This window comes from Ochotona curzoniae, unplaced genomic scaffold (genome assembly GCF_017591425.1).
Source record: "Ochotona curzoniae isolate NIBS_2020 unplaced genomic scaffold, NIBS_Ocur_1.0 contig_3498, whole genome shotgun sequence".
NCBI classification, from domain to species: Eukaryota; Metazoa; Chordata; class Mammalia; order Lagomorpha; family Ochotonidae; genus Ochotona; species Ochotona curzoniae.
The window spans coordinates 41,184,490-41,211,933 of NW_024465885.1; the positions used below are offsets into that span (position 1 = coordinate 41,184,490).

The 27,444-nt window shown below is 39.5% G+C and overlaps 2 protein-coding genes across 2 annotated transcripts; both read right to left on the reverse strand.

The window, feature by feature from the left end:
• Positions 1-848: 848 nt before the first annotated feature.
• LOC121156653 (keratin-associated protein 13-2-like) lies at positions 849-1,406 on the reverse strand. The gene has a single exon (XM_040980429.1). The coding sequence runs from the start codon at positions 1,404-1,406 to the stop codon at positions 849-851; it is 558 nt and encodes a 185-aa protein (XP_040836363.1).
• Positions 1,407-17,721: 16,315 nt separating this feature from the next.
• On the reverse strand, positions 17,722-18,225 carry LOC121156892 (keratin-associated protein 14-like). Its single transcript, XM_040980876.1, has one exon. It carries the CDS (start codon positions 18,223-18,225, stop codon positions 17,722-17,724), a length of 504 nt encoding a protein of 167 aa, XP_040836810.1.
• Positions 18,226-27,444: the final 9,219 nt, after the last annotated feature.

Below are 27,444 nucleotides of genomic sequence, written 5' to 3' on the forward strand. Positions count from 1 at the left end.
GAGCATCTTAACAGATGCAAGAAAGGCATTTGATAAAAAAGAAACTACTTCTATTTTCATCTCTTTTTCTCAAATGGATCACAAGTTGGACAGTAGATACAAGATGTACATAATGGCCACTAACAAACTAAATGGATACTTTGGTTTTACTTTTTAAAATCTATTATTTCTACATGACAGTTCTATTAATTATAGGGTTCTTTCCCTCTCTCTTCTACATCCTTGCTAAATCATTTTCCATTTGCCCCTGTGCCATACTTAGTACAAATAGAAACTTTAATAGGAAAGCATTCTGCAGTTTAGATACTGGATTTGACTTATGAAATGGGAACCACTGACTCTGTATTTCAAGAATCTCATGCCACTTTGTCCACAGCCCAGTACAATTCTGGGGACTGGCCTCTCCTGGATGCAAATTTTTAAGTCACTTGAAACCAGATAGTTCTCACAGAGCCTGAGTACATGCCAAGCTTGGTCCCATTACCAAAAGAAGTAGATTTTCCAAGAAAGGAATGCAGATTCTCAAATTCCCACATCACATAAGAAATTAAACATTGAAAAGCAATGAAGACCAGTAAGACAATTATATTTGTGAAAGTGAATAAATTTATTCTGGTCAATACAAGTAAAGCTACATGCATTTTGATAGAAGAATTTATATATTAATGAACATTTGTTTCAAAAGTACAGATATTTGGCTCTAGATTTCATCGTTAAATTCTCAAAGAACTAGGCTGTCCACCACCACTTAATGCCAAAAAAAGAATGAAGAACTGATCATAAGAAGATTCACTTAATGTGGCATGCTAAGTAAACACTGAGATAGGTTGTTTAAAAAGTATGAAAATTCAGCAAGTTGGTCTACAATAGGATGACATATTGCTTGATGTATAAGAAGAAGACTGGCAGCTCCCTGAAGCCAAGGATGTTGGACATGAGATTTCAGATCCATAGCCCAAAGAAGGGAAGCCAGAAGCTCCACAGCCTAGGGATCTGAAACAACTGGGTCTACGGCCCGGGAAGTAGCAGCTCCTTGATCCATAGCCCAGGGAACAGGAATGTTTGGAGCCATGGCCCATCCAGCTACTGCTGCTGGACCCAAAACCCAGAGAGACAGGGTAAGTCGTCTTGTAGGGACTGCAGGGTGTGGAGGTTCTCAGGTGGTAGCGGGATGTCTGGCAGGGGCTGGATGACAGGCAAGATGGCTGGCAACCAGTAGGTTCAAAGCAGGTCTCGTGGCAGTCACTGTAGAGAGAGGAGCTTGTCTGGTAGTTGCTGGGAAAGCAGAGGTCACTGCTGTGAACCAAGCTGCTGGGGTAGTAAGACGTGCAAGAAGAGGCTGGGTAGTGTAGGGACCTTCCAAATGAGCTGGAGGAGAAATTTCTAGCACAGCAGTTGGAAGACATGGTGAAAGACGATGTGAGTCCAGTTCAATGTAGCCGAGAAGATTCTCAGTTTGACTGCCACCTTTGAATAGGAGCATTTATATACTGTCAGTTATAGGTGTGGTACTGAAACAGATCATCCTTTGCCTATTTGTGCTCACTCACTACCAGGCGTGTAACTCTGTAATTGCATTTGAATTATTTTCCACTTAAACAGTATTTATGAGCTCTGTAATGTCAGCAGCGCAGTAAAAAGCCAAAGAACTACTCCTGTGTCAGGGATGCTATGAGTGTTTTACTGTTAACACTGATTCCCTCCCATCCAGGAATGTCCCTCTTTTTCCTCTTGGCATAATCTCCAAGAGGTTTGTTGCTGGCTGTTCTGCATTCTCTAAAGTGTTTACTTGTTACTTGACATTATTGCTTGTGTCTACATCTAGCACAAGGGACAAATATCAGTCCAGACAAAAATGAATAATGTAGATGCACAGGACTAGAAAAATCCTAGACAACTATTTGGAGACATGACAGTGAAGGACAGAATTAGCACAGAGTCTCAAGTGGAAACCAATGTGGGCTCTTACAAAGAGAACTGGAGCAGTAAACCTTGAGATGGAACAAGTGGTCACAGAGTCGTGGACATAACATATCTGACAAAGGTCCTGTGGCTCTGAGGGACTTACATCTGTATTTGTACTGTCCTGTAGAATTCACTGTATAAGTCTAAATCTGCAGGAAGCTTAATTCATAGTTATCTTTACTTGTTGCTTTATAAAAATGAAACATGCCATTGTGCAGAAACCTCTAATCTGGGGCTGCTCTCACGCAATTACTGAGCAGAGTGGGGAACAGGATTGTTGGGAGACACTGGGCTCCTTTAGTGGTCCACTGGCCTCAGTTTCCCCAGGGATGTTGGAGATTGCTCTAATCTGCTCATTCTGCAGAGCCTTCTTTCCCTATGTTCTCTTGAGAACCTCTCAGTCTGACAACTTTAAACTTCTCTCAGGTAAGCTTCTGGAGAGAAAACAAGCAAATATAAAACGATGTGACTGTATTTAATCTTGCTAAGTTTGGGGGTGGGGAAATAAACAAATTGGTTGGTGGATCACAAAGTGTTCAGACTGGAGATTTTAACTTGAGCATGGCAGCCAGAGTTAACCAAGGTTGTCTCAGGGAGAGTTGGTCTACAAATTAGGGTGCCTGCAACCCACCTTAGAGATCTTAGAGTTGATTAACATTCTGGATCCTGTCAACACAGAACTTGCTGCTAATGCAGCATCTGATCGGCAATAATTGCTCAAGGAATCGAGTCCTTGCCAAACTTCTGAGAGACCTATATTGAGTTCTGGCCTCCCAGCATCAGTCCATGCCCTGGCTGTTACAGGCATTTGAAGAGGAAGCCAGTAAATGGGAGATCTTTCTCTCTCTCTCTCTCACCTGCTCTCTCCCTCTCTCTCTGTCTCTATCTCCTTCTCAAATATTCTTAGACTAGACTGTTAAAATCATGACATCTACCATTAGCAACAAAATAGTCCCAAGTGCAGGCCACTCTGCTCAGTGAAATAAGCTAGTCCCAAAGGGGCAAAATCTGTACGTTCTCTCGGATGCAAGGCAAGATTCATGCAAAATACAAAACAGACATATAATAACATGTTTGTACATATGTTCTCATAGATAAACTGTATAATGGAGACTAGCCTACCAGGAAGCAGGACACATTACACCTAAACGAAAGAACTCCCCATGAAACTGTTAAATATACATTGACGATATACAAGATTTCTACTATTCCCTATGCTTACAATGCCAGCATATGCTTAAATAGCAGAATGCTGGACTTGTGACAGTTGCTCAAGGAGTCTACTACCGTAATAACATGGGAGATGGTGAAGGGGGCAGATGGGAAGAGAGTGAAAGGGGAGGTGGAACCAGGAATCCCTAGACCTGCAAGATGATGTCATGGAAAATAATAACAAAATAATACAAAAAATAAAAATAAATAAAAGAGGAAAAAGAAAATTATTTCTATTGCTTAATGATCTAAAAAGGAAACAGCAACCCAAACTTGGAAATCAGGCTTTATATCTGTGTGCAGATTGTCCAATGTCTTCTGAAGAATATCTTTAGTCACCTCCAGTTCAGACCATGTCTACATGGGCTTTCTCACTCTTAACTTACATGTAAAGTTTATGCTTTCTTCAATGTTGAGAAGTTCTCAACTGTAGTCTATCAAAATATAATTTCTGACCCCATTCTTCTTTCATTTCTTTTTGCAGTCCAGTCATGTTGGGTACACTTTTTAACTAGATTACAAAAGAAACTGTTTACTCTATTTTTAGTTTTCTCTTTGTTATTTAGTTTGAAAATGTCCTTCTGTTCCAACATCAATTTACTAATTATCTCTGTAGTTGTTTCATCTTGTTGAAACCCATTCATTACGATTTTAAATGGATTCATTATTGTAAACTTCTGCAATGTTGATTAAGTTCTATTATGCAGAGTTCAGCTTCCTGTCAATATTCGAACCTCATCTTTCATTCTTTAAATACAGTCACTCTATAATAACAGCCTCTTTCCAGTTGTCATTATGAAATTCTTTGTGTATGATTTTAACACCTGGTTTTAATAGGTGCTTTGTACAAATTTTGAGACTCCGATTTTATTTTATGGCGTTCCTTTGTGTTTAATCTTGTCATATTCTTTCTACATTTTGAAATAATAACAGATACTTTGTATGAAAGATGTGATTTTAGCTACTTAGGAGAGAACTCACTTATTTACTCACCCACCTTTGTTTTTCCGACTGCTCAGGATATGGATACCATATTTACGGCACTTTATTCTGAGCAGGGATTCAGCTCACCTAAACCAAAGCTTTGGTTTTCTTATGAAGGTGTTTGAAATTCAATTTTGCTTCTGAGCTTCGATTTTTTTTTTAAGTCTGGGCTTTTTCTCAGTGCCAAATCTCTTTCATAAGCACTAAATTCCAATTTTGCTTCCCAATGAGTCCATAGACAATTTTCTCAGCGGTTAATCACTGCTCTCAAGATCAGATATCATTCTGAAGGAATGGCAATGTGTTCTTCTTTGTCTTTGGTTTTGTCTTACGGTATATCTCTGTATTTGCCAGGATTTGGCATTACCCTTCCATTTTTTAAAAACGTACATATATACGCATAAATGCAGACACACACAAAAATGTATGTATTTTATCAAATACCTCTATTGTTGAGAAGAGTGCAAAATTTTAAGCAACATGCAATTGTTGATTTTATGCAATTTTGCTATATTTTTGTTCAAAGTATATAGGAGTGATTGAAATAAGGAAAAAGCTACCATGAAGATGATTATGTAAAAATTCACTGTTAAAGGGGTCTCTATTGTGACACTTGGGTAAATGCATGTAATGGAAGCGTTCTATATGAACACCGCTTCCTGTCCTGGCTGCCTCCCTTCAGATCCAGTTTCTTGCTAACGTACCTGAAGAAACTTTGAAGATGGCCCAAGTGCTCCCACATGAAAGACATTAATGAAGTTTCCTGTTCCCGGCTTTTGCCTGGGCCATCCCCAGATATTATGAACCTTTGCGGAGCAAACCAGCAGGCAGAGGATCTCTTTCTGTCTACCTTTTTCTCTCTACATTGCTCAATTGTCAAGAGTAAGCCCTTTAAAAAAAATCGTTTTAAATGCTTCAGCAGTTTAAGTGGTTGTAAATTAACTACTACAAAAATTCTGAGAAGTCAAGTGGTATGAGTATGTAATGAGTATGTAACCTGTCTTTATAGTTCTGCTATTTCATTATTTTTTTCCTGATTTTCTCTCTCTTTCTCTCTCTTTCCACTCTTTCAAAAGGCAGAAAGACAGTTTTACCAAGATTCACCATCTACTGTTCACTTCCCAAAGGAGTGTGTTTTTGAATACATCAGATTACAATTGCCACAGTTAGGTCGGGCCAACGCCAGGAACCAGTACTTCAGTTTAAGTCCAACACATGGGTTTCAGGAACCCAGCTAGTTAAGAAATCACTAGCTTCCTCCCTGGGGGTTATTAGCAGGAAACTTTAATTGATAATGGAGCCAGAATCTAATTCAGGCACTCTGATATAGAATGGTGTATCCAAGAGATGGCTTAGCTTCTTAACCAAATGGCTGGCCTCTCTTACAGTTCTTATATACCTGCTTTACATGGTGTTGCCATATGATGTAAACTCATTATGTACCTGAATTTCATTCTACCTTTTCCTTCAATGCCATCTTATTCCTGTACATATTCACTTATGCTTTACAAAGTGACAACCCATCCCTCTACAGTGCCTGTTAAGCCCCTGCCTGTATCCCAAAAAACATCACAGGGACATGCAATAGACTCAGGGTATTTGAAGATATTTGTATATTTCTGGTCTTACACTCTGGCATCTTTTGAGTGTGGTGAATTCTTGCTCAGGGAATTTTCCACTAGCATAGTACTCTAATCTCCCAAAGCCATCCTGGTTTAAATAGCGTGTCCTATAATATAAACCTCCCAATCTGTCAGGTATTTTTGAGACTATCTTCTAAAAATCTGGTATTTAAATCCAGGTTTCCAATTATTGCTTCTGGACAATTCATACAATAAGAAATGTCTGTGTGTCTCATTAATTCATTTGCTGGGAAATATTCACTGTTTGTTTTTTTTTTTTTTTGCAATACATAACATTTTAATATGAATATCCCTAAAGAAACAAAGGTTATTTCACCAAGAGAAATGTGTCTTTGTGTTGCCTGTCACGTATATTTCCAGTGAAAATGTAATTTAGAAACTTTCAAATTTACATTGGGTTATAAGAAATAATATATTTTGAGGCAAATATTAGCATACATAATACCAATTAGAAGAGATCTTTTGCTGTGTCAAATATTGGCTTTTGTTTATCAAGTTTCTAATGTGTATGATTTGTAAATGCAAGGTCACCAGGAAGTTAGGGGTAGATAGACTGATAATTGCACCAGAGAAAATGGGAAGATGCCCCCCAAAAATGTAACTTATAGTCATAGAGGCCATTCTAATATAAATACATACAAGAAAGGCAGAGTTAAACAGAGTCAAGGAGACACAGAGCTTCCATTTGCTGTGTCCTTCCAAATGGCCAGAATCACTGCAGCAAGAAACAAGTAGTTTCTGCCAGTTCTCAACTGTGGGTCCAAGGAACTAAGGACTCGTGCAAGCCCCTGCTGCTTTCCCAGGCCATTAGCAGGGTGCTGGGTCAGCAACCAGGACTAAAACCATCACCCACATCAGATGCTTGGACCACAAGTGGAGGCCTAGCCTGATACAGCATCGCACTGACCCCAGAGGATATGTATGTTATACAACAAATAATTTGTTGTCAGAGATTAATTATGTACAAAGTTGCATTTTAACAAATTCTAGATCTCATCTGCATTTGATGGAGGTGAAGTTCTAAAGACTTAAAGGTCAAAGGAATAGAAGAAAACCTTACATATTAAATGACTGACTGAGAAAAGGATACTTGCACAAAAAGACTGGAGTAACTGAGATCAAATTCATTAAATAGGAGGGCTGCTGTTGTGGCTCAATCGGCTAATCCTCAGCCTGCAAGTACTAGCACCCACTATGGATGCTCATTCCTAGCCTGGTTACTTCACTTCCCCTCCAGTTCCCTGCTTATGTTCTAACAAAGCAGAAGAGGAATGCCCAAAGACTTGGGACCCCACAACTGTGAGGGAGACGGACAAGTGCCCAGCTCCAGGCTTCAGATTGGCTCAGCTTTGGCGGTTGTGGCCACATGGGGAGTGAGTCAGTGGATGGAAGATCTTTCTCTCTGTATCTCCATCTCTCTGTCAATGTGGCTTTCCAATTAAAAAATTAAAAATCTTTTAAAAATTTCCAAATTTTGCACAATTAATCATGGTCTCTAATTAACCATCCAGTTTTAGATTCAGATCGTGTTGGAGTTATATTTGGAGCAAAAAAGATTAGAGGAGGAATAGTGTTCACATTATTGTTGGGATGGGATACTCACGGAAGAGAAATCAAATAACATGCAGATTCTGGTTTCGAAGAACAGAAAATATGAGAATCAGACAGAGATTTGTGTGCTCTGTGCATACATAGAAAATTGAGAAATAAAGTTTTTCTTTATCTACGCAGGAAAATCCAGAGTGGTGCTAGTGGTACAGCTGTCAGAAAAGCCAATGAAAATTGCTGTGAGAACCAGCTGGGGAGTGGGAGTGGCCTAATAGGGAAATAGTGAGCACCTTCCTCTTGGGTTACCACTCCCACTGGACAGCATGAACACCAGGACAGGGACGGGGTGCTAGACAGAGAGGCACCTACCAGTATGTGTGTGGACTGGATAGAAGGGCTGGTTGGGTGGAACTAGGCTTCAATGCCCATTGACATGTACGAGAGCTAAATGGCATGTGGGACAGACTGAACAAATCTGTGGCATATACTGGCAACATGGGAACCAGGATAGGGGGCAGGCCTGGTGGGGGTGATGGGGAGTCGCCCTGTCGAGGCTGCTGCTCCCACTAGTTTGCCTTGGGACCGAGTATGAAGTGGGCAGGATGGGCTGGACTGCAACACCCATTGGTTCGCGTGGAAGACAGGGCTGGAAACAAAACTGACCCAGCAATTGAAAAGACCAGCGTGTGCATAAGCTGGTTGGGGTGACGGACTGTGCCAGACCTTGTACTGGCACTCACACACAAGAATCACGTCTGGGATCACCTCAGGCAAAGTTTCTTTGGAGATTCCTCAACTGAACTGCTGATCCCAGAACCCCAACCATGAAGAGATTATGTCAGCCAGTGGATCCTGAATAGATTTCATCACACTTGGAATGGCAAGATGGGCAGCAATTTAGAACTGCTGAGCTTTCAAAACTGCTTGAGTGGGACCTTCAGAGCATGCCCCACATAGGGGACCTGGGATGGGTGGGAGGTTGAGTGGGGCTTCTCCCTTTGTTTCTCCCCTGACCCCAGATACCGCGGGCAGTGGTGGGGATTAGTGTGGAAACAATGGTCTTACCCACTTTCCTGTAACCCTTGACCCTTTGTGCCCTAAGATTATTAAAACAAAAAAAAAAAAAGGAAAGGGAAGGAAAATATGCTGTGAGACGGTACAGATGGACAAAGGAGATCTAGGCCATAGTTAATTAGAAATGTCAACGATAAAACGGACAATACATCAAAATTCATAAAACATGCTAAATTTAATATAGTTTTATTTACAGGTGCTATGAGTGTATCAGAAACCTTTTTCGGGCCCAGCGCCATGACCTAGCGCCTAAAGTCCTTGCCTTGAACGCGCCAGGATCCCATATGGGCGCCGGTTCTAATCCAGGCAGCTCCACTTCCCGTCTAGCTCCCTGCTTCTGGCCTGGGAGGGCAGTCAAGAACGGCCCAAAGCTTTGGGAACCTGCACCCGTGTGGGATACCTGGAAGAAGTTCCTGGATCCTGGCTTTGGATCGGCATAGCATCGGCCATTGCGCTCACTTGGGGAGTGAATCATCGGATGGAAGATCTTCCTCTCTGTCTCTCCTTCTCTCTGTATATCTGACTTCGTAATAAAAATTAAATAAAATTAAAAAAAAAAAAAGAAACCTTTTTCTACTCTCCATGAAGTACACTCAGCCCACATTGACCTCCCTTGTAAACGTTTACCTGAACTTTATTTAATCATCTTGCCTTTACATATGGGTAGCTGCAGTGCTTGGTGCATTTGTTTTGTATTGTCTTAAGACTTTATCTCAACTTTGGAGAATGGAAATAAATAGAAACCAGGTGAATAGTTTCCATGAGGATTTGCCCCCAGATGAACATTGTTGAATTGTTTCAGATGAAATAACAAAATCAAAGCAACAGACCTTCTCTCGTTCCTTACTCTTCAAGAGGAATGTATCCAACAGCAGGCCAGGCATATCTACAGAGAGAGAGAGAGAAGTCAGGTGCATATCACATGGGGGAAGTGTGGAACACCCTTGCCATGATGGGGCAGGCATTCATATAAAAGAGTTGCCACATTTCTGGCATGGGAGTGCTTCCTTACTGCTGGCTGTAACAACGGATTTATGATATCCTTAAACACAGTACGTGGAAAACTATTCCAGTGTGACTGCAATTACAGGAATTGCAGTGTTATCCTTAGGAAATGAGGGCGTGGAGATATGTAAGAAATGACCCTTCCGGGTGCCACGCCTATCGTTGCGACTTCAGAAGCGGCCTTTTGCAGAAGGTAATCAGTTGTGTTCAGCTGAACTCACATCTCCTGCTCCATGCCCTGTAACTATTGCTCTTAAAACTCCTCTGACTCCATTGGGAATGTCTGTGCTACTCAGTCTCCTCTTCCTCCTGTGTTTTGTGCCACCACCAGCCTCTTCTCTCCAAGCAGAAGTATACCAAAGTCCTGCTCCAAGCCCATCAGTTGCCGTGTGTTCTGTGCGGTGTCCAGCCCCTCCCAGAAGCCCTGCTACCCACCAAGGACGCCCATGTTCTTCTGCAGGCCCTACAAGTGCACTTATGCTGGTTTCCTGGAGGGTTGGCTTCAGCAGCTGCTGCATTCCAGGCTGTGCATCAAGGAGCTGTCACTCTTCAGGCTGTGCATTCAGTAGCTTCAGATCCATGAGTTCTGGAGTCCATGGCTTCCTCTCTCTGAGATACAGATCCAGACTCTATTCCCCAGGATATTTCCCTAATAGCACCTGCTGATCTTTCTGTGACAGACAAATCTGTGGTTCCTGCTGCTTTTGACGGTCTTGCTTGATCTCCACCCTCACTATGGCCACTAGTCTCATTCTCACCTCTTCCCAGTCTCCTTTTATTTTCATGGTTATCATTTGCATCAACTTCTGGTAGACCCTAAAATTAATGAGTAGCCACAAAGTAGTTCTAATATCTGAAAGATTGATAGATGTATGCTATTCTGTTTTCATCCAAGATCATTTGAAATCAAAGATTTTTTTATGAGAGAGATACATTATCTAACACGCAAATATATTATCCTAAATCATTATTACTTTGTCCATAGTTTTCATATTCTAGAATTTGGGGTGTTTCGATTCTCATCAATGTGATTTTCTAGTTAGGATTTGGGCACATATAATGTGATGGCTTGGAGAACACTCTTATTGGCACTAACTAGGTGCCCAACAGAAAGTAATCATTCCTTGTAACACATTGTACTTGCATGTTTAGTCTTGAAACCAGCAATGAGGATTACTTGAAAACTAAAAACATAACGTGTTGTGGATATAGAAAAACAAGTAATTTGGCAGATAAACTGTAAATATAGAAAATAAAATAGGATATCCTTTTCATATGAGCTGTATATTTAAATAAAATGTACCAAAACATTTGATATATCTGAGTGTGAATTTTAGCAAAGAGAGAAGTGAGTGCTCAGCAGTTTTCTGGAAGGGTAATTTGTTCTTTCTTGGTGGGTGAAAGCTCCGGAATTTCTGCCTGCCAGAGGTGAGCTGGCACCCGGCCTCACCTCCTCATATGTGAAAGGAACTCACAGGGGTCATACTGGGAGTAAACTGGGTCTGCAGGTGAGAGTGAAAACCTGCTACTTTCAAACCTCAGTTGCTATGGAGCGAAAAGCAACACAGTCTGAGAAGTGTTACAGAAACTCCTGCAGATCTAACTTCCTCTCATTTCTTGTCTCCCTGAAAGGCAGAGCTAACATTAATGACCTAGGTTTAGTACATTTTGCATCAATTCCTAAAAAGGATAAGAGATCATGCTGATGACAGAATCAAGAAGATTTAATGAAAGACAAGCTTTTGAGGTAATTTTATGCTGGGAAATAGAAAGTCTTGCATATATTATTGTTAAAAGTGGAGATATAAAATGAATCTTGGATTGTTTCACCCCACAATCTCATCAACAAAGTGAAGCATTTTCTGTCAACCTCTGTTTCCAAAGAAAATAGTGAAACTGCCAAACACCTCATTAATAGCTCCAGACAGATTCCTAGTTCTGTGGGTCATATTGAAAGAGAGGAGAGCCTGGCAGGACAGACTTAGGAACAAACCTGAGCTAAAGGGGCACCAGGGAATACAGGCGCAGTATAGGATGTGGAAAAAAGATTGCCGACCATGCAAAATCACGTGTCAAGCAAGAAACATAACACTGCTCAATGCTGTTTCCTTATAAAACGACACTACTAATGATTTCACATTGACAAAACAAGAGTTTAAAAGTAATAATGTAACAGGCAAAGGTGAAAGCAAAGAATTACAAAAAGAAAAAACTGGCAATATATGTTGGAGTATAGAAAATGTTTCTAAATTTTAAAATGCACAAAATTGTCTAACTTGTACAGTATTACAACTTGGATAAAAATCAGGACATTTCATTTCCATGATGGCAAAAGAATTTGTTCTCTATACATTTTTTAAATTATATTTTTATTTATATTTGTTTAAAATACCTTTAGCTGATTCAATGTGATTTGTATAAATAATAATAGCATAATTACATATTCTTCTTCCTTCCCAATCTCTTTGTTTCTCCCTCTTTCTACTTTTTAGAAAAATATTTGAGCTAACATTTAAAATGTAATATACATTTAAATGTATATAAATGCAGATTTAAATATATTGTAATATTAAAATAAGATGTAATGAATGTCAAATAGAAGTTGAACAAATAAAAAGCAGAAAGACCTTAACTTAGTGGGAAAATGGACAGTGGGTAAAAGCAACAAGCGAATGTAAAAATGTAAAAATGTAAAAATTTACCTATATAGTAAATTTTAAAGAAATCAGATTATTAAAGCTACAGATACATAACATTCTTAACCACTGATATGACAAGGATATAAAGCAAAATTTTGCAAAACTATTTGGAATCAACCAAGCTATCCACCACCGGATGAATGAACAAAAAAAATGTGTTATGCAACCACAATGGAATATCATTCAGCTGAAAAATGAACTTCCATAATTTTATTTTTAATTCTTATTGAATTTGAAACTATATTATTGAAATATTGCTTTTAAAATGAGCCTAAGGGTACAGGTAAGCGCACAGATTCTTGCTTCTTGATAACCCTTACAACCAATATTCAAGTTAAGAACAAAGTATTACTGGTACCCCTCAAGAAACCTAGCTACACCCTTCCTTCAACTCCTTTTCTCTAAGTGGAAGAGGTGTATACTGTCATTTACTTGATTCTGTGAAGCAATATTTAAATAGCTACCAAATTATATGACATGAATACACTCTTCATACTGCCTGTATATATATGAACTACCACAAAAAAGAAAAAAGAAAAAATATGTGATAGGCTCTGTTGGATCTGGCTTATTTCTGGCTTATTTCAATCTTCTGTCTTCTGTTTTGTTGCAAGTGTCTGGATTTCATTCATTTTTTACAGTGGGGAGATATTCCATAGCATATATATATATTTTTTTCTTAATCCCATCATCAGGTGATGGACATTAGCTGTAGTAATTTGGGCTGCTTTAACAAGAAAGTGCAGGTAACTTTTTGATGTATTCCCAGGACTGGGCTAGCTGGGTTATATCATATACCTGTTTTGGGCTTTCTGAGCACACTTCATAACATCGTCCGCAGTGGCTGGACCAGTTCATGTTCCCACAGTGTATTAGGAATCCTTTGTTCCACATCCTCACAAACATTTCTGGTTTTTGGAACACAGCCTGTAGCCAGTCTGACTGGGATGAGGTGAAACTTCATTGTTGTTTTTATTTGCAGCTCCCTCGTGGCTAATGATCCTGGACATTTTTCCATGGACTATTGGTCATTTATATTTCATCCTTTGGGAAATGGCTTCACTCACTTTAAGAACAGCCTAGAACAGCAGGGCTGCATTTCAAGAGGGTAGGTTGTCCCACAGTTTCTTCTGAGCAGCAATGCGAAGTGGCAGTCCCCCAGCACGCACCATCACAGCTGCTCTCCACTGTGCTGTGGACACCGAGGGCAAGGCACTTGGAAGAGGATGTCCAGCATGATGCCCAGTTGCAGTTGGGAAACTTGTGTTTGTCTACTACTTATCTTCTGATTGGAGGGATGGTGAGAAGTCTGCTGGAGGCCACAAGAGGATGGGGAGGTTTGCAGGACGCAGAGCGGACCCCCTTTGCCCTGCGCCTTAGTTGTGGACTGTGGCTGTGTTCAGTACTCCCATACGGCCTGATTGCAAACTCAGATCTTGCCTGCTGGATGGATCTCCTGTGGGAGTTGGGGTGCACATGGTGGAGGAGGTGGGGATGGTAGGGGGTGGGTGGATAGTGGGGATGGTCGGAGCTCTGGAGGCTGCACACGGGGGCTCAGGGAGATGCAGAGGCTCTGAGAGCCAGCAGGCTCGTCCTGGCACAGAGGACTGGGATAGTGCATGATGATGCCCCAACTCCTGACTGTAGCCAGAGGTGCCAAGCCATGCCTAATCTAGGGGTTACCTTGGACTCTGCTACCCAACAAGTGCTGGTGCTAGTTCCTGATCCCATTTAACACACCTCTGAAATTTAAAAACAAATTACCAAAGGAGACATTCATATATAGAAACATAAAAAAGGAAGGCAATATGACTTCTTAAAAAGAATACAACACAATCATGTTGCAAAAAAAAAAAAGCAGAATGATTTTAAAAATGCCTGAAAAATAATCTGAAAGAATTATTGTCAAGTTCTTAAAAATCACAAATAGCTAAAGGTAATAAAAATCTCAGCCGATTCAAAAATCAAAACACAATGGATCAAGGATGCAAATTTGAGACCCAAAACAATGAAATTGATACAGAACAACGTGGGGAAAAAGCTGCAAGCATTTGCCCAGGCAGACTGTTTGGCAAGAAGACAGAAAGATAGGCAATAAGAGCAAAATGGACCGATGGGAAGACACTGAGTTAAGAAACTTCTAAACTGCAAAGGAAACCCTCCACCAAGTGAAGCCACAACCTACAAAATGGAAGAATATAGTTGCATGCTGTTCATTCAATAGAGAATTAACATGTGGAATTTAAAAGAATCTCAGCATTCGAACAATCTAGTTAAGGAAAGGGATTTGCTACCATTCACAGCAAAATGGACTCAATTGGAATATATCATGTGAAGTGAAATAAGTGGAGTAGGAAAGACAAATATTATCTGTTGTCTTGTGTGTGGGAGCTATAATTAGAAATAAAACAAATTAAATTTAAAAAGGAAGAGGTGAGGTGTATATCAATATTGTTGCAAACGCAGTTTTCTATGGAATATACTTGCAGGATGTGGGAAAGCCAAGTGGTAGTTTAACCCACTATGCCACAGTGCTTGCCCACTGACTTGTTTAATCCATAGAGGTTTTTGTCTTTAAGCACAGGATCATAAAATTAATCGTTTCTTCAGAGTTTGTTTTATAGTTGAACAGGGGGTCTTAGGATTCAATGCAATAGTTATTCTACAGAAATGAAAATGCATGCACTAAAATATCATATCAACACACCTTTGCAGTGCTGACGAGAACTCTTCTTAAAGGTGCTGTTGTCTTTTGAAGTAATTCGTCTTATGTCCGCTGTAAAATCCTGTGTTTTACTTCACGTGTCAGAGACCTTTAACCTCATGCTAGATACCACACGTTCACTGCATCTTAACTGCGATCTCATTGTTGTGCAAATTATTCCCCCCAGAAGCTTGCTTCAGCAGTAGAAACTCGATAATTATCTAAAATGAAAAACGATATTTTATTTTGTGCTCATCACTCTTAAAAGGATTTTTTAAAATTTAAATAATAAAACAAACAGTAAAAGAGTGAATTTCAGCATGCTGATTCAAAAACTACCTGACGTCTTGCATGCCATAACAAGGGCTCGGGTTGGAGTCCCATTCGCACTCCTGACTCCAGCTTCAGATGGGATGCTCAGACGGAGCCCCTGGGTCCTGGGATTGGACTCAGCCGTGGTTGCCCTGAGGAGTCTGTGAGTAATCCAATGGATGAGCGCGCTCTCTCTCTCTCTCTTACTCTGCACCTTAGAAATGAAGTGAAATAAAGAACATAAAGAAGTGGAATAAAGAACAAACTAATTATGTATTTAAGTAAAAATTCTGACAAACCCCCCTACCCGGAGCGTTTAGATTATTCCTTGTTTGTGGCTGCCACAGTGTCTAGGTTGGAGGAAGGCTTAATGGAAATTTCAAGCTTCTCACTACCTCCACCTCGTGGTGGGTTGGTGAATGTAATGTATTTTGCTGTGCTTAGATTGTTGGCTCAGCACCACTGTTCGGACAGGTTTAGGGAAAACAAACAAAACCATCAGTAGTTGCACGGAGAAGCTGCCCTGTCAGTCGTGTATGATTGTCTTTGTTTCTCATGAGCTCTTTCTGCAATCTCTTTTTGACTTAAAAATGATTATTCTATTTTGTTCGTGAAGGGCAAGGAATGAAGAAATTCTTTATCTTTCAGGTTGCAGGATTGATTGAAGTAAAAGCGCTATCCAATGTACATGAAACTTCTACTCTGTTCCAAGATGAAACCATGTCAAAAGAATACAGGGGCTGCAGTTTTAACATAAGGGACTAAGTAACCACACATGATGAGATCGTCCGTATCAGTGGTCCCGGCTGCTCTGCCTCCAGGTTAGCTCCCTGATAACGCACTTGGGCAAGCAGCAGATGGTCCAAGGACTTACAGCCCTGCCGCCACAGGTGACCGGAGTGCAGTTCCAGGCTTCCGGCTTTGTCCAGGCTAATCCAGATTTGTGGCCATTTCAAAGTGAATCAATGGACAGAAAGCTCTCTCTCCAAACCTCTCTGTTTCTGTCTTTCAAATAAATAAAATGAATGTTTATGTATACATTCAGTGTATTGGTATACATAATATGTAGATATAGAAATATATATTTATGTAATATGTATACCCCACCTGCTCCCCCTCCAAAACAAACACACACACACACACACACACACACACACACACACACGCTAACACAAATGTCATTGCTGAGATAAAATTAAACAGAAACAAGTGCTTACCCTATGGCTGAAGATCTAGATTATTCGCACATGTAATAGCCCTGCCCTTGGTAAAATGTTTGTGGTTAACTTCTGATTCACAATTAACAGCTGCCTGAAGGTTTTGTTAAATCCTGAACAAGATGACATTAGCATTAGCTTTTGAATTTGCGTTTGCTCTGTTTTCACCTTTTCTTTAAGATGTATTGTATTTATTTGAAAGATAAAGTGCCAGAGAACGAGGAAGAAAGAGATCTTCCATCTGCTCATTCACTCCCAAAAGGCCACAACAGCTGAAGCTGGGCCAAGCAAAGCCAGAGCCTTGTCTAGGTCTCCCGCGTGCCTACAGCAGCCCAAGCACTTGAGCCTCTGCTCCCTTCCTGTGTGGATTTCCGGCTTAGCAGGCAGCAGCACACCACATTATGCCACAGTGCTGGTGTTGTTCTGATTTCAAGCAACAGCTGTCAAGCCAGCAAGTAGAAAAGAGAGAGAGAGAGAGAGAGAAAGCAATTTGAAACACTCATGTTTATTAAGCTGATTGTGTGGCAAACTTGGGTGTACTTGCTAATCAATATTGGATGGTTCATCTTATTTGCAGACTGTCTTGTCTGTCAGAAAAGCTGGGAACACTGGAATCTTAGCAAATTTAATTCACTAGCATTATTTGTTATAATATATAAATGATTATATATTGTCAATTTAATTTATGACATCATTTAGGTTATATTTTCTAAAATTAATTTTCCTTCCAAAATTATGCAAGGTAATCAGTTTAACACTCATTATAAATGATAAACATTTTAGATTAAACTACTGACATTTCCATTTACTTTAAAGTGAAAGGCCACAGTTGATAGGTTGTTTATAGTCTCAAAATGTGTATTCTGCCGTTGACCACGTGAGGACATTAACAGACACAATACATGATGAAAAGGTTTCTTTCAGATCAGAGAACAATTTGGGAAGATTTATACTGAAAAGCTGAGATCTTTAAATGTTAACTCCAAGGTACAAACAAAACCAGATATTTTTAAATAACTTTGGTGGCAGAGAAAAACATAAAAAATAAAACAAATATGCAAATATGATGCAATAGGATTTTATTTAAAGTTTCCATTTGTAAACTTTAATACAACTCAGCAGGAGAAAGAACTAGGAGATGCATTAAAAATAATGGATATTTCTGTCATTAAAACAAAGCAATTTTGGCAACTTTTCCCAATGGATCCATTTTCCGAAGACTCAAATTCAAATTATTCCTGGTCCTTGATGAGGTAACAGCAGTCAACTTTGTAGACTAGCAGTAGGATAGGAGATTTATGGTATAGATCTTAATATCGTGAGCATCGGTTTAAGTTTCTGGCTCCTTAAATACGTAATCAATAGAAGCTAGATCCACAAGCTGGTTGGTGAGAAAAAGATTGGCAGCTTCTAGAAGAAAAGAAGGTTGGACGGTAAAAGTTGGATCTGTAATTTAGAGATGAGCAAGTGCGGGGCCCACAACCCAATGAGTTAAAACCATTGGATCCAAAGCCCGAGAACAGGGAGCCACAACCGAAAGAATGAAAGCCCCTAGACCCACAGCCCAGATGCGCAGCGTAAGTCGCTTGGGAGGGACTGTAGAACACCGTCCTGGGGCGGTAGTAGGATGAACTGCAAGGGCTGGACGCCACGTAGGACTCCTCGTAGCTGTTGGGATCGCAGTAGGCCTCCTGACAGCTGCCTTGAAGAGAGGAACCCAGCTGACAGCTGTTAGGAGACTGAAGGTCCGTGCTGAAGAAGACGTTGCTGGGGCAGGAAGAGCCGAAGGAGGACCCGGGGTGGCGCAGGTAACCGCCGAACGAGCGGGAGGAGAAGTTTCCAGAGCAGCAGTTGTAGGACATGGTGGCAGATGTGGCTGAGAACGGCAGGGTTGTGAGTGCGAATGTCACATCTGAGACTGGGGCCTTTATATATCCTGATGACTGGATGTGTCATGCTCATGGCACATGAAAACAAGTTACTTGCCGCTTCTAATTGAACTGAGAAGATCCCCATAGTCATGCATCTGTAGCTTTTTGTGGTTTGCAAACTGCAAAGTGCATTAATGTTCCTGCCTTGGAATTCAGGCAGTCGCGTTGAACCTTCAAAGCCATTATTCATCCTCGCTTAGCAAAGGTCACTCAGAGAATTGCTTTAGGGTTGGACAGTATATAAGCTTAGAGAAGCAGGCTTAATTAAAAATAATTGATACCCGCTTTCACAATCCGTCTCAACACTGCAGCCATCTACTTAACCAATCTGTTCACTGACTTATTCACAGTCACTTCTTTTAAACAAAAACATACACTGGTGGTCGCAGCAAAGTGGCACGCTTCAATCACAAACAAACCGAAAACATCCGTGGTGATACGTAAGACAGTAGAATTCTTAGAACTCGATCTGAATAATGTTAGTGAAATTTTAACCGAGAGATTTATTTTGTTCTATTCCTGTTTAAAATTGTAAGTGGATAATTAAGAACCCATGTTAGATTTTCTTTTTGTGTTTGTGGTAAATATTATGCATGCTGTATGATTTTTTGTTTTTACAGTTAAAGATAATCCCTCCAAGATGCCGGGGAAGCATTCAATAGAAGAACAAAACATGCAGCAAAAAATGCCCGAAGTTTTCCTGTCTCGAATCTGTGTTTCCCACTAACAAGATTCCCCAGAACCTAGAAGTGTCCTTGTTCCACAGACCGTTTACGAGGAAACGGCCTTGACACATGGGCTACAAGCAGATTCTTCTTTTGCCTCCGGAAGCAGCATACATCACTTTGATTTAAATTGTTCTCAAGTGTTTCTGACAAGTATTACAAAATCCCTACAATTGTAGCCATTTTTTTTTCCCTGCTATATGATTTGTACTCCACTTCCATGGATGGGTGAAATGAATTTATCTATCTTGAGGTAGAGGAGAGATTGAAAAAGGTTTATCTTACTAGGGCCGCTGTGCCACTTGACATACACATTTTTATAAAGTGTACAACTTCCTAACAAGAGGGTGTGTGTGCAAGGCGACCTCTTTCCTCTTAAGAAAGGAATGTTCAAAATCTCTTAAAACTTGATTTCATAGAATATTCTTCCAGAGACGAATTATATCCGAAGAGGTGACATTGAATCAAATAAGCAAGTTCAATTTAGGTGAGCTGAACATCGGCGTGAATGTTTCGATGTGCGATGTTTTATTGACAAATAAAATAGAAGGTTTGGAATTTACTAGAATGGTGTTTGCAATGCCTAATTGAGATTCCCAAAGAGATTGTTCTTATATAAACCACAGGGAAAACCATGTTGCCTTATAAATGAAACATAATGAGAAACCAATTTTTATAATCAAAATATTCAGACTCATGCAGACTACCATTTGGAAGGGGTTTGTACAATTATCTGCAGTCTCGTATCCTATTGGAATCTCATTTATAATATCCTGATTAGGAGTTCCCAATCCAAAAAGAAAGGTGAAAATGGTATTATCTGAAGAGAGAGTTGCTTTAAATGTTTCGGTAAAATTTCTGCCTAAGATTTCCTAGTTTGTGCCTCAGCTTGTTTGCATTCTGCAAGGTCTTAGCTGTAGGGATGATTTCCTTCTGAGGTCAGCCCACTCCAGCAGGTTCTTTATGGGAGTTCTTGGACCCATACTGTCTCTATTTACAGCTCATTCTCCAAGGCTTGGAGAGAGAACAGAAAAAATCCTCATGCTGTCAGACTTATAGGAAGAATGTATGAGGACATATTAAAAGATTCATGGAAAACAGAATTAAACAATAAGCTTGTTTCAGTGTGAATTTTTGAAATTGATAATTTTTTCAATCACATACATCTCCCTGAATGTTTAAAAAATTTACACAATATCCATGCAATATTTATATTTATTTATGGCATCCCAATTAGTACAATGGTTGTTGTTTAAATCAATGTAACCAACTTTTTCTTGTTTTTTTTTCTTTCTTTTTTTTTTTTTTTTGCTTTATTTTATTAGTGGAAGCTTGGACATCTTTTATTTTTTTCATAAACTATATAGTGGTTCATCATCAGCCATGGTCCCACCGCTGCCCTTTGTAACACCAGGACAACATTCTTAACTCTGGTTTGGTCTCCATTATCCAGATTCCTTCCCCCCCCCCCATTCTTCCAAGCCTCCTGTATTAGTATTCTGTGTTCAGAAGGAGATTTCTGATTCCACAGAGGTGAGTCAGCACACGGTGCCTGTTTGTATCTGCTCTTTTCACATAACATCTTATTCCCCTGTTCTATCCTTTTTAGTAGACATGGTGGAACATCATTTTGTGGCTGACTAGTATTCCATTGTGCCTATGCACCACATCCATTCATCTGAATGGCCATCTTGGTTGAATCAATGTCTTGCCTATAACATAGTGAAGCAAGTATCATTTTAATACAATGATTTCATTCCTTCTGGATGCATAATTGATAATGGAATTGTTGCATAACAAGACAAATTTATTTCTTATTTTTCCAGTTAGTTCTGTTTATAATTTTCCACATTTTTAATCCCTAACATTTATCACTACCTAACATTTGGGTTTATACAAAGACACTTATATTTGAAGAGTTCTAGCACTGCTGTAAGCTATTTAGAGATATTCTGGTTACTTAAGGAGCAGCCGCTCAGCTTTCCACTGTGAATGTACTAATTTCTCCAGATCTGTGTCATTGTTTGTTGCTTTCTGTCCTGGTGATAGCTGTTATAACAAAGGTGAAATGGTAATTTCATTTTGGGTTTGATTTGTAATTCCCTAATGGATGTGATATTGAGGATTTTCTCCATATATTTGCATCAATTTATGTAACTTCCTTTGACAAGTTCTTTTCAAGTCCTGCGTATATTTTTTGGTTAGGCTTTTTTTTTTTTTGAGTCTCTAGTGTGCTGTGAATATGAAAAATTTGCCAGATAACTTTTCTTTGGTTCTGACATTGTCTCTTCACTGAACTTTTTGAAGAGTCTTCATGTATACCGATTCAGGCATGTGCACATCAGCCATCTACAATGCATTCTCCTTCTGTTTCATATTGCCCTCTCTGATACACTTGTCCCACTCACATTTCAACTTATGAAGGTCATTGGCAAGTAGCAATACCCCAAATCTCTCATCTTTTGGTGAGGTCCATATAAGGTAAATATGTTCGTCTTTTTATGCTTTCACTTTAGCAGAAACAATCCCATCCCATCTTCTGAGAGGAAAGAAAGAAATTAAGGTTCATATGTTATGTATAGTGTTTTTTATGTTTTTGTTATTTTTCTCTGTATAATTTTAATACCACAAAAATTTATTTATGGACATGGGTGATATTTCTAGTCAATATTTTTCGTAAGTTATTTCAGGGAACAAGTGACACTAGGAAACAAGAAATTTCTGGACTTGCAATGTAATTAAAATTTTTTTTTTAAATACTGGACCTTTCATTTTTGAAAATTTGTGTACTTTAGAGTACCGGGGCTATTTGTGTTCTAAGGAAGCTTGAACTGTATGTGACAGGCACTCCTTTGGTGTTCCTACCAATTAAAATTATTGGGTGATGTCTTGCAGAATGTTCACAAGATGTGGCAGAAGGAACAGCTATAGAAGACTTCTTTTTCCGTTCTCAATGGAATTCCCTTATTTGGAGCAATATGAATGTCACCTTCACTCTGCAGAATACCTTTCAGAGCTTTAAACGCAAAAGAACGATTCTGTTGTCCTCTTGACCCAGTACTTGAAGGACATGGTTAAGGAAACTTCAATCTTACAGGTACAATTATGGTGGCTTTCATTTTGGTCAAGCTAGATGAATGAGAAATGGCATTTTTGTTTCATGAACAAGTGCTTTGACAAACTAATGAAATTCTATCACTTAAAAGTCTGCATTCATAAAAAAAGGTCTTTGAAGGTTAACACAGTTCATTTTGACTGGAGTCTAATTAAGTATTCTCATTAAAACAGACACAGGATCCTACACTCGCGGCTGGAGTATATAAGTGTTCCTCTGCTGAAGGTAGCCTTCACAGTCACAAACACCTCACTGGAGCTTAACTGAACTCAGAGCTCTTAGCAACATGTCTTACAGCTGCAGCTCTGGAAACTTCTCCTCCTTCTCCTTGGGAAACGGCCTGGAGAACTCGGTCTCCCCTTGTGATTCCTCCCACCCCAACAATGTAGTCTACTCCCCTGGAACCTACCAGGTGGGCTCCTCTCTCCAGGGTAACTGTCAGGAGACATTCTCTGAGCCCACTGGCTTCCAGGCACCCTTTGCTGTGACCAGACCCTGCCACACTTCTTTCTACCGTCCAAGGAATTCCATCTTCTTCAGTCCCTGCCAGACAAATTGCACTGGATCTGTTGGATGCGGGAATACTGGTTTTGGATCGTTTGGTTGTGGAAACACCGGCTTCCACTCTGTGGGTTGTGGGTCCAACTTCTTCCGCCCAAATCATTTTTCATCCAGAAGCTGCCAGTCTACCTGTTATCAACCAGCTTTTGGCACTCGCTGTTTTGGATCAAGTTACTAAGTATGTCTCAATGACTTATGATTATATTTCTGCACGTTATGGAGTTTAACCATAATTCTATGCAATATTTGTGTTTAATGTCCGTCTTCATCACAGGACTCACCATCATCTTCTATGAAGTATACAATTTGGACAGTATCTTTGACCAGAGAACTTTCCTAAATCTAAAATGCTGTGCATTTTGAGTTTTAATTCTTGTAACAGGGTTCAGAAAGACTTCTGCTACCATCTTTCACAACTCATGCGCTTATCATTCTAAAATTATTTGACTCAAGCTTATTTTGCATAGATGCATCTTCAATAAATGAATTATCTGGCATGAATACTGACATTTTCTTTTCTTTTATGAATGTAATGCAGTTAGAGAAAATAACTCATATCTAGCCTGTGTTCTCAAGGTAAACATTTTGTGATTTTCTCCGTTTCATATCTTTCACTAATATTTGGTTGGACAGGAATGGGGAAGTTTGCAACAAAAATTTAAATGTATAAGATATCTCATGTCTTTGGAGATGAAGCTCTCTTTCTAGGTGCATCTGTTAGCATAATTGTTTTAGATTTTTAGATAGGCATTCATAAAAATGTGTGAAACTTCTCTTAAAAGCAGACATTGTGCTCAATGGATACAGTCTCTACCCTCAAGAGGATTGTAAACGTAAAATTCAAATTTACTGTCATTTGGTCAGTGCAAAAGTGGGAACAAAAGCAACAAGTGAGTTAAGGCACTGCTTGCAACGTTGGCATCCCATATGAGTGCCAATCCTTGGTAATGAACTTGTGAAAGCTGCAGAAGACAACCCAAGTGATTGGACCCACATACCCAAGTTGGAGATTAAGATGAAATTCCTGTGTCCTGGCTTAAACATGACCCAGCTATAAACATTAGGGCCATTTGGAGATTGAACTAAAAGATGGGAGTCCTTTTTCTTTCTCCCTCTCTCTATAACCTCACTTTTCAAACAAGTGAATAAAATAAATCTTGAAAAAATTTAGTAGGAAGACAAAATAAAAGATTTCAAAGATTCTGATAATTACACAAAATTGTTGTAAAATATAAAAGAATGCATTGCTAGTTCATTGAAAACAAACACACAAACAACAACAACAAAAAAGCCTGTCTAATCCATTGCTTCAACTGGAATGCTTTACATCACATTCGGCAGCTGAAGGCGAGACAATGAAAACGCCGATCATGGAAAATGAGGAGGCGGTTGCAGAGCCAGTGTGGTGATGGGCATGTCTGGTCTCCATAAAGAACACAAGGAAGGAAATGAAAAGGACAGAACTGGCAAAAATACCTCTGGGCAATTCTAAGGAAGTTTCTGCAGCAATCTATCAAAGGAAGTTCACATCTAGCAACAATGACCTTAGTTCTATTTCTATCCAGGTCATCCAGTGCTCAGGTGCAGAGAGCAACATAGCCTAGGATATGGAGGCTGCTGGAATTGTCTGTCATCAGTACCTCTGGAAACAGAAGTTATGACATGTGCATTTTCATAGTTCCTATATTTATAATATTTGTTAACTGGATCACTGATGAACAATAGTGAAATTAAATGGAAATGTCCATAAGTTACATATGGCAAAATTCAGTTCTCTTTCTTTGATCAAAAATTTGTCCTATCACACCCTATACAGGCCCTGCTACTTTAAAATCTACCACTGAAACTGGATATGAGAGCTATTTCAAACTTCTTAAATGACTATGGCTTCAACTGATATATTCAACAGAAGAGTTTCAATAGGGCAGAATTAAGAAAGGGTTTCATTTTTCTGACATTAATGAGCTTCATATTTGATGTGGAGACTTTAACTTCCCCAATTCTCTGTACAAAAGGAAAAAAAGAGCAACCCCAGGACCATAAGATCTTAAGAAACATTTCCATTTCACATTAGTACTTAAGTCTAATCGTTTATAAATAAAAACAAACCAGTTTGGTAACCACATGAAAGCTACTCCCATTTCCCTAAGCTCTGATCTGACATGGGATTCCACAGCACACTCGTGCTTTAGAGGAGGTTGGCAATATTTTTACACGTCCATCCTATGCCTTCACATTGACGTACATGCTGTTCCTGGCTCATCCTTTTGCAGCCAAAAAGAAATAATTAGAGGAATGGAAATGACAACCGGGATTCTTTGTCTCAATATGGTACTTTGACCTCATGTGTCAACATGATTTTGTTGTTTCAAGAAGCTTTTTTTTGGAAAAAGTGAAGATGAAATAGATAATTTACTTCTCTGTACACTTCAGAATATTCCTACAGATTGATTAAGTAAACACAGTTGCCCACATGGCAGGGCAAACAGCTCCCTGATGAAGCAATAGTAAGCATACCCAGCAAATCATGTCTGCATCGTCTCTGCTATGCACAATAGCTTTCAGACTTCCTGTGCATAATACATGTTCCCATTTGCACTTATTGTCCACCTTCTATCTATTTTAACCATTTGAGCCACACATCTCACTTCTAACACCCCACTTCGGAGTGAAGAGTCAATCATAGTAGCATCCCTCCTAACTACAGGGAATTTCATGTGTGTGGTTTAGCCTGTTTCACAGATTGATAATCTACACTAGTTGGGGACTGAAGTATTCTCAGTTATCACATCTCTGGATTGAATTTGTTTCCCTTCCTCCAATGTTAAAACTCAATATTCTGGAATTTGAAGATGGTGCTTTCAGAGAGTAATTAACTTATCAGAATGAAGTGCTTTTGTTGGGGTTAGCACCTGCATAGGAAAACTCATGAGACAGTTCTCTTCCTTTGCGTCTGGGCTCCCCCATCCAAAGATACAGAGAGGCACCAACAGTGAAAACATAAGAAGGCCCTGAACAGAAACTAAATTGGTCAGTATCTTCATCTAGCACCTCCCAATCATCACAATTATGCAAAGTCTATTTCTGCAGTTTGAGAATATTAGTTGGTGATATTTTGTTACAATAGTACACCCTGACTATGGCATTACAGATATCCGGAATTTAGAATCTTCCCTGGTGGAAAATTATTTGTTTTCTAGACGTTATCTTCTTACTACTTTACTCTACATTTATAGTTTGAGGTTTTAAGCTAGGCATAAAACACTTTGCTGTTGAAATACAAGATATATTTTATGTCATGGGACTTGTGTTTCATCAGGGATTATTAATTCACATAATTGCTTCCAAAATTGACTTTTAAATTCCCCGTTTACTGAACAAACTCCATTGAGCATCCAGAATGTATATTGTTTTATTGGACACAATGAGTTACTGTCCTCTCTTCTAGCAAGAAACATGCTTGGGAAGTGGCACTTGCAACCTCCTTTGACAAACAAAAAGGGACAATCTGTGTGTGCTTGAAAGACATGGCATCATCCTACCACAATCAAAGCTGTTTCAGGGAGCTTCTCTCTTATACAAAAGTCTATACTGTGAATCAGTACAAGGTTCACAAGGACCGTAGAACTGCTCTAGCCATCTCTTCTTTGGAACCGTGACCACAATTAGAACATGGTACAATTACAAACCTTTCCCATTGGCTTTGAGAATTCTGCCAATCTTGTATCCAGGCAAAATATAACGTTTCATGTATTTTTATAAAGCTATTCAAAGGAACTCAATGTACAAACTCAATATCTATGAAGTGATATAAATACTACAACTTTGCGTGAAATACCTTGGAAATTCCTAAGCATGCAGCAATGGCCAATGGGATACTATCAAAGAACAAATGATTTTCTGCACAACTTAGTTCTGTGTCACAGGGACAACCCAACAGCTGATGAGACAAGTGTAGTCACCACCAAAGTTCTATAGATAAAATCTTCTGAAACACAGCCACAAATATTCTGTATGGACTTCATGACAAAATGACAGAATTGGGTAGTGAAGAAAAAAAATCTAGTCTCTTACAGCCTAAAATATTTGCAATGTACTATTTTCAGAGAACAAAAAATCCTTGCCACCCTTCTTATATTGAACCGAATACAAAATTTCTACTCACTATAATAAAAAAAAATCAACTAATTCTTCTCACCCTGTTTCTTGGCCTCATATGTAATTTACTATATCATTTGAAGTCTTCAACTTTTAGGTAAATAGTTGTCATGTTCTTTGAGATTTTGAGTTGACCAAATTGATCAATAAAGTGTTTCCTGGTCATTACATTTTTCCATTTGACTGTTATGGTGTGTGCTTTACAAAGTGGGCAGAATTGGGCCTGGCGCAGTGGCGTAGCAGCTAGAGTCCTCATCTTCAAAGCGCCGGAATCCCATATGGTCGCCAGTTCTGATCCCAGTGGCCCCACTTCCCATCTAGCTCCCTGCTTGTGGCCTCGGAAAACAGTGGAGGACTACCCAAACTCTTGGGACCCTACTTCTGTGTGGGAGACCCAGAAGAGAGCTCCTGGCTCCTGACTTCAGATAGGCACAGTATTGGCCGCTGTGGTCACTTGTGGAGTGAATCATTGGACAGAAGATCTTTCTCTCTGTCTCTCCTTCTCCCTGTTTATCTGAATTTGCAATAAAAATAAATAAAAAGTGGGCAGAATTGCTCCTAAGCATGGAAAATTAGAATGTTAAAAAATAT

Excerpts from the sequence above, each read along its gene's own strand:
- LOC121156653 (XM_040980429.1), bottom strand. The coding sequence starts at position 1,406 with ATGTCTTCCAACTGCTGTGCTAGAAATTTCTCCTCCAGCTCATTTGGA.
- LOC121156892 (XM_040980876.1), bottom strand. The coding sequence starts at position 18,225 with ATGTCCTACAACTGCTGCTCTGGAAACTTCTCCTCCCGCTCGTTCGGC.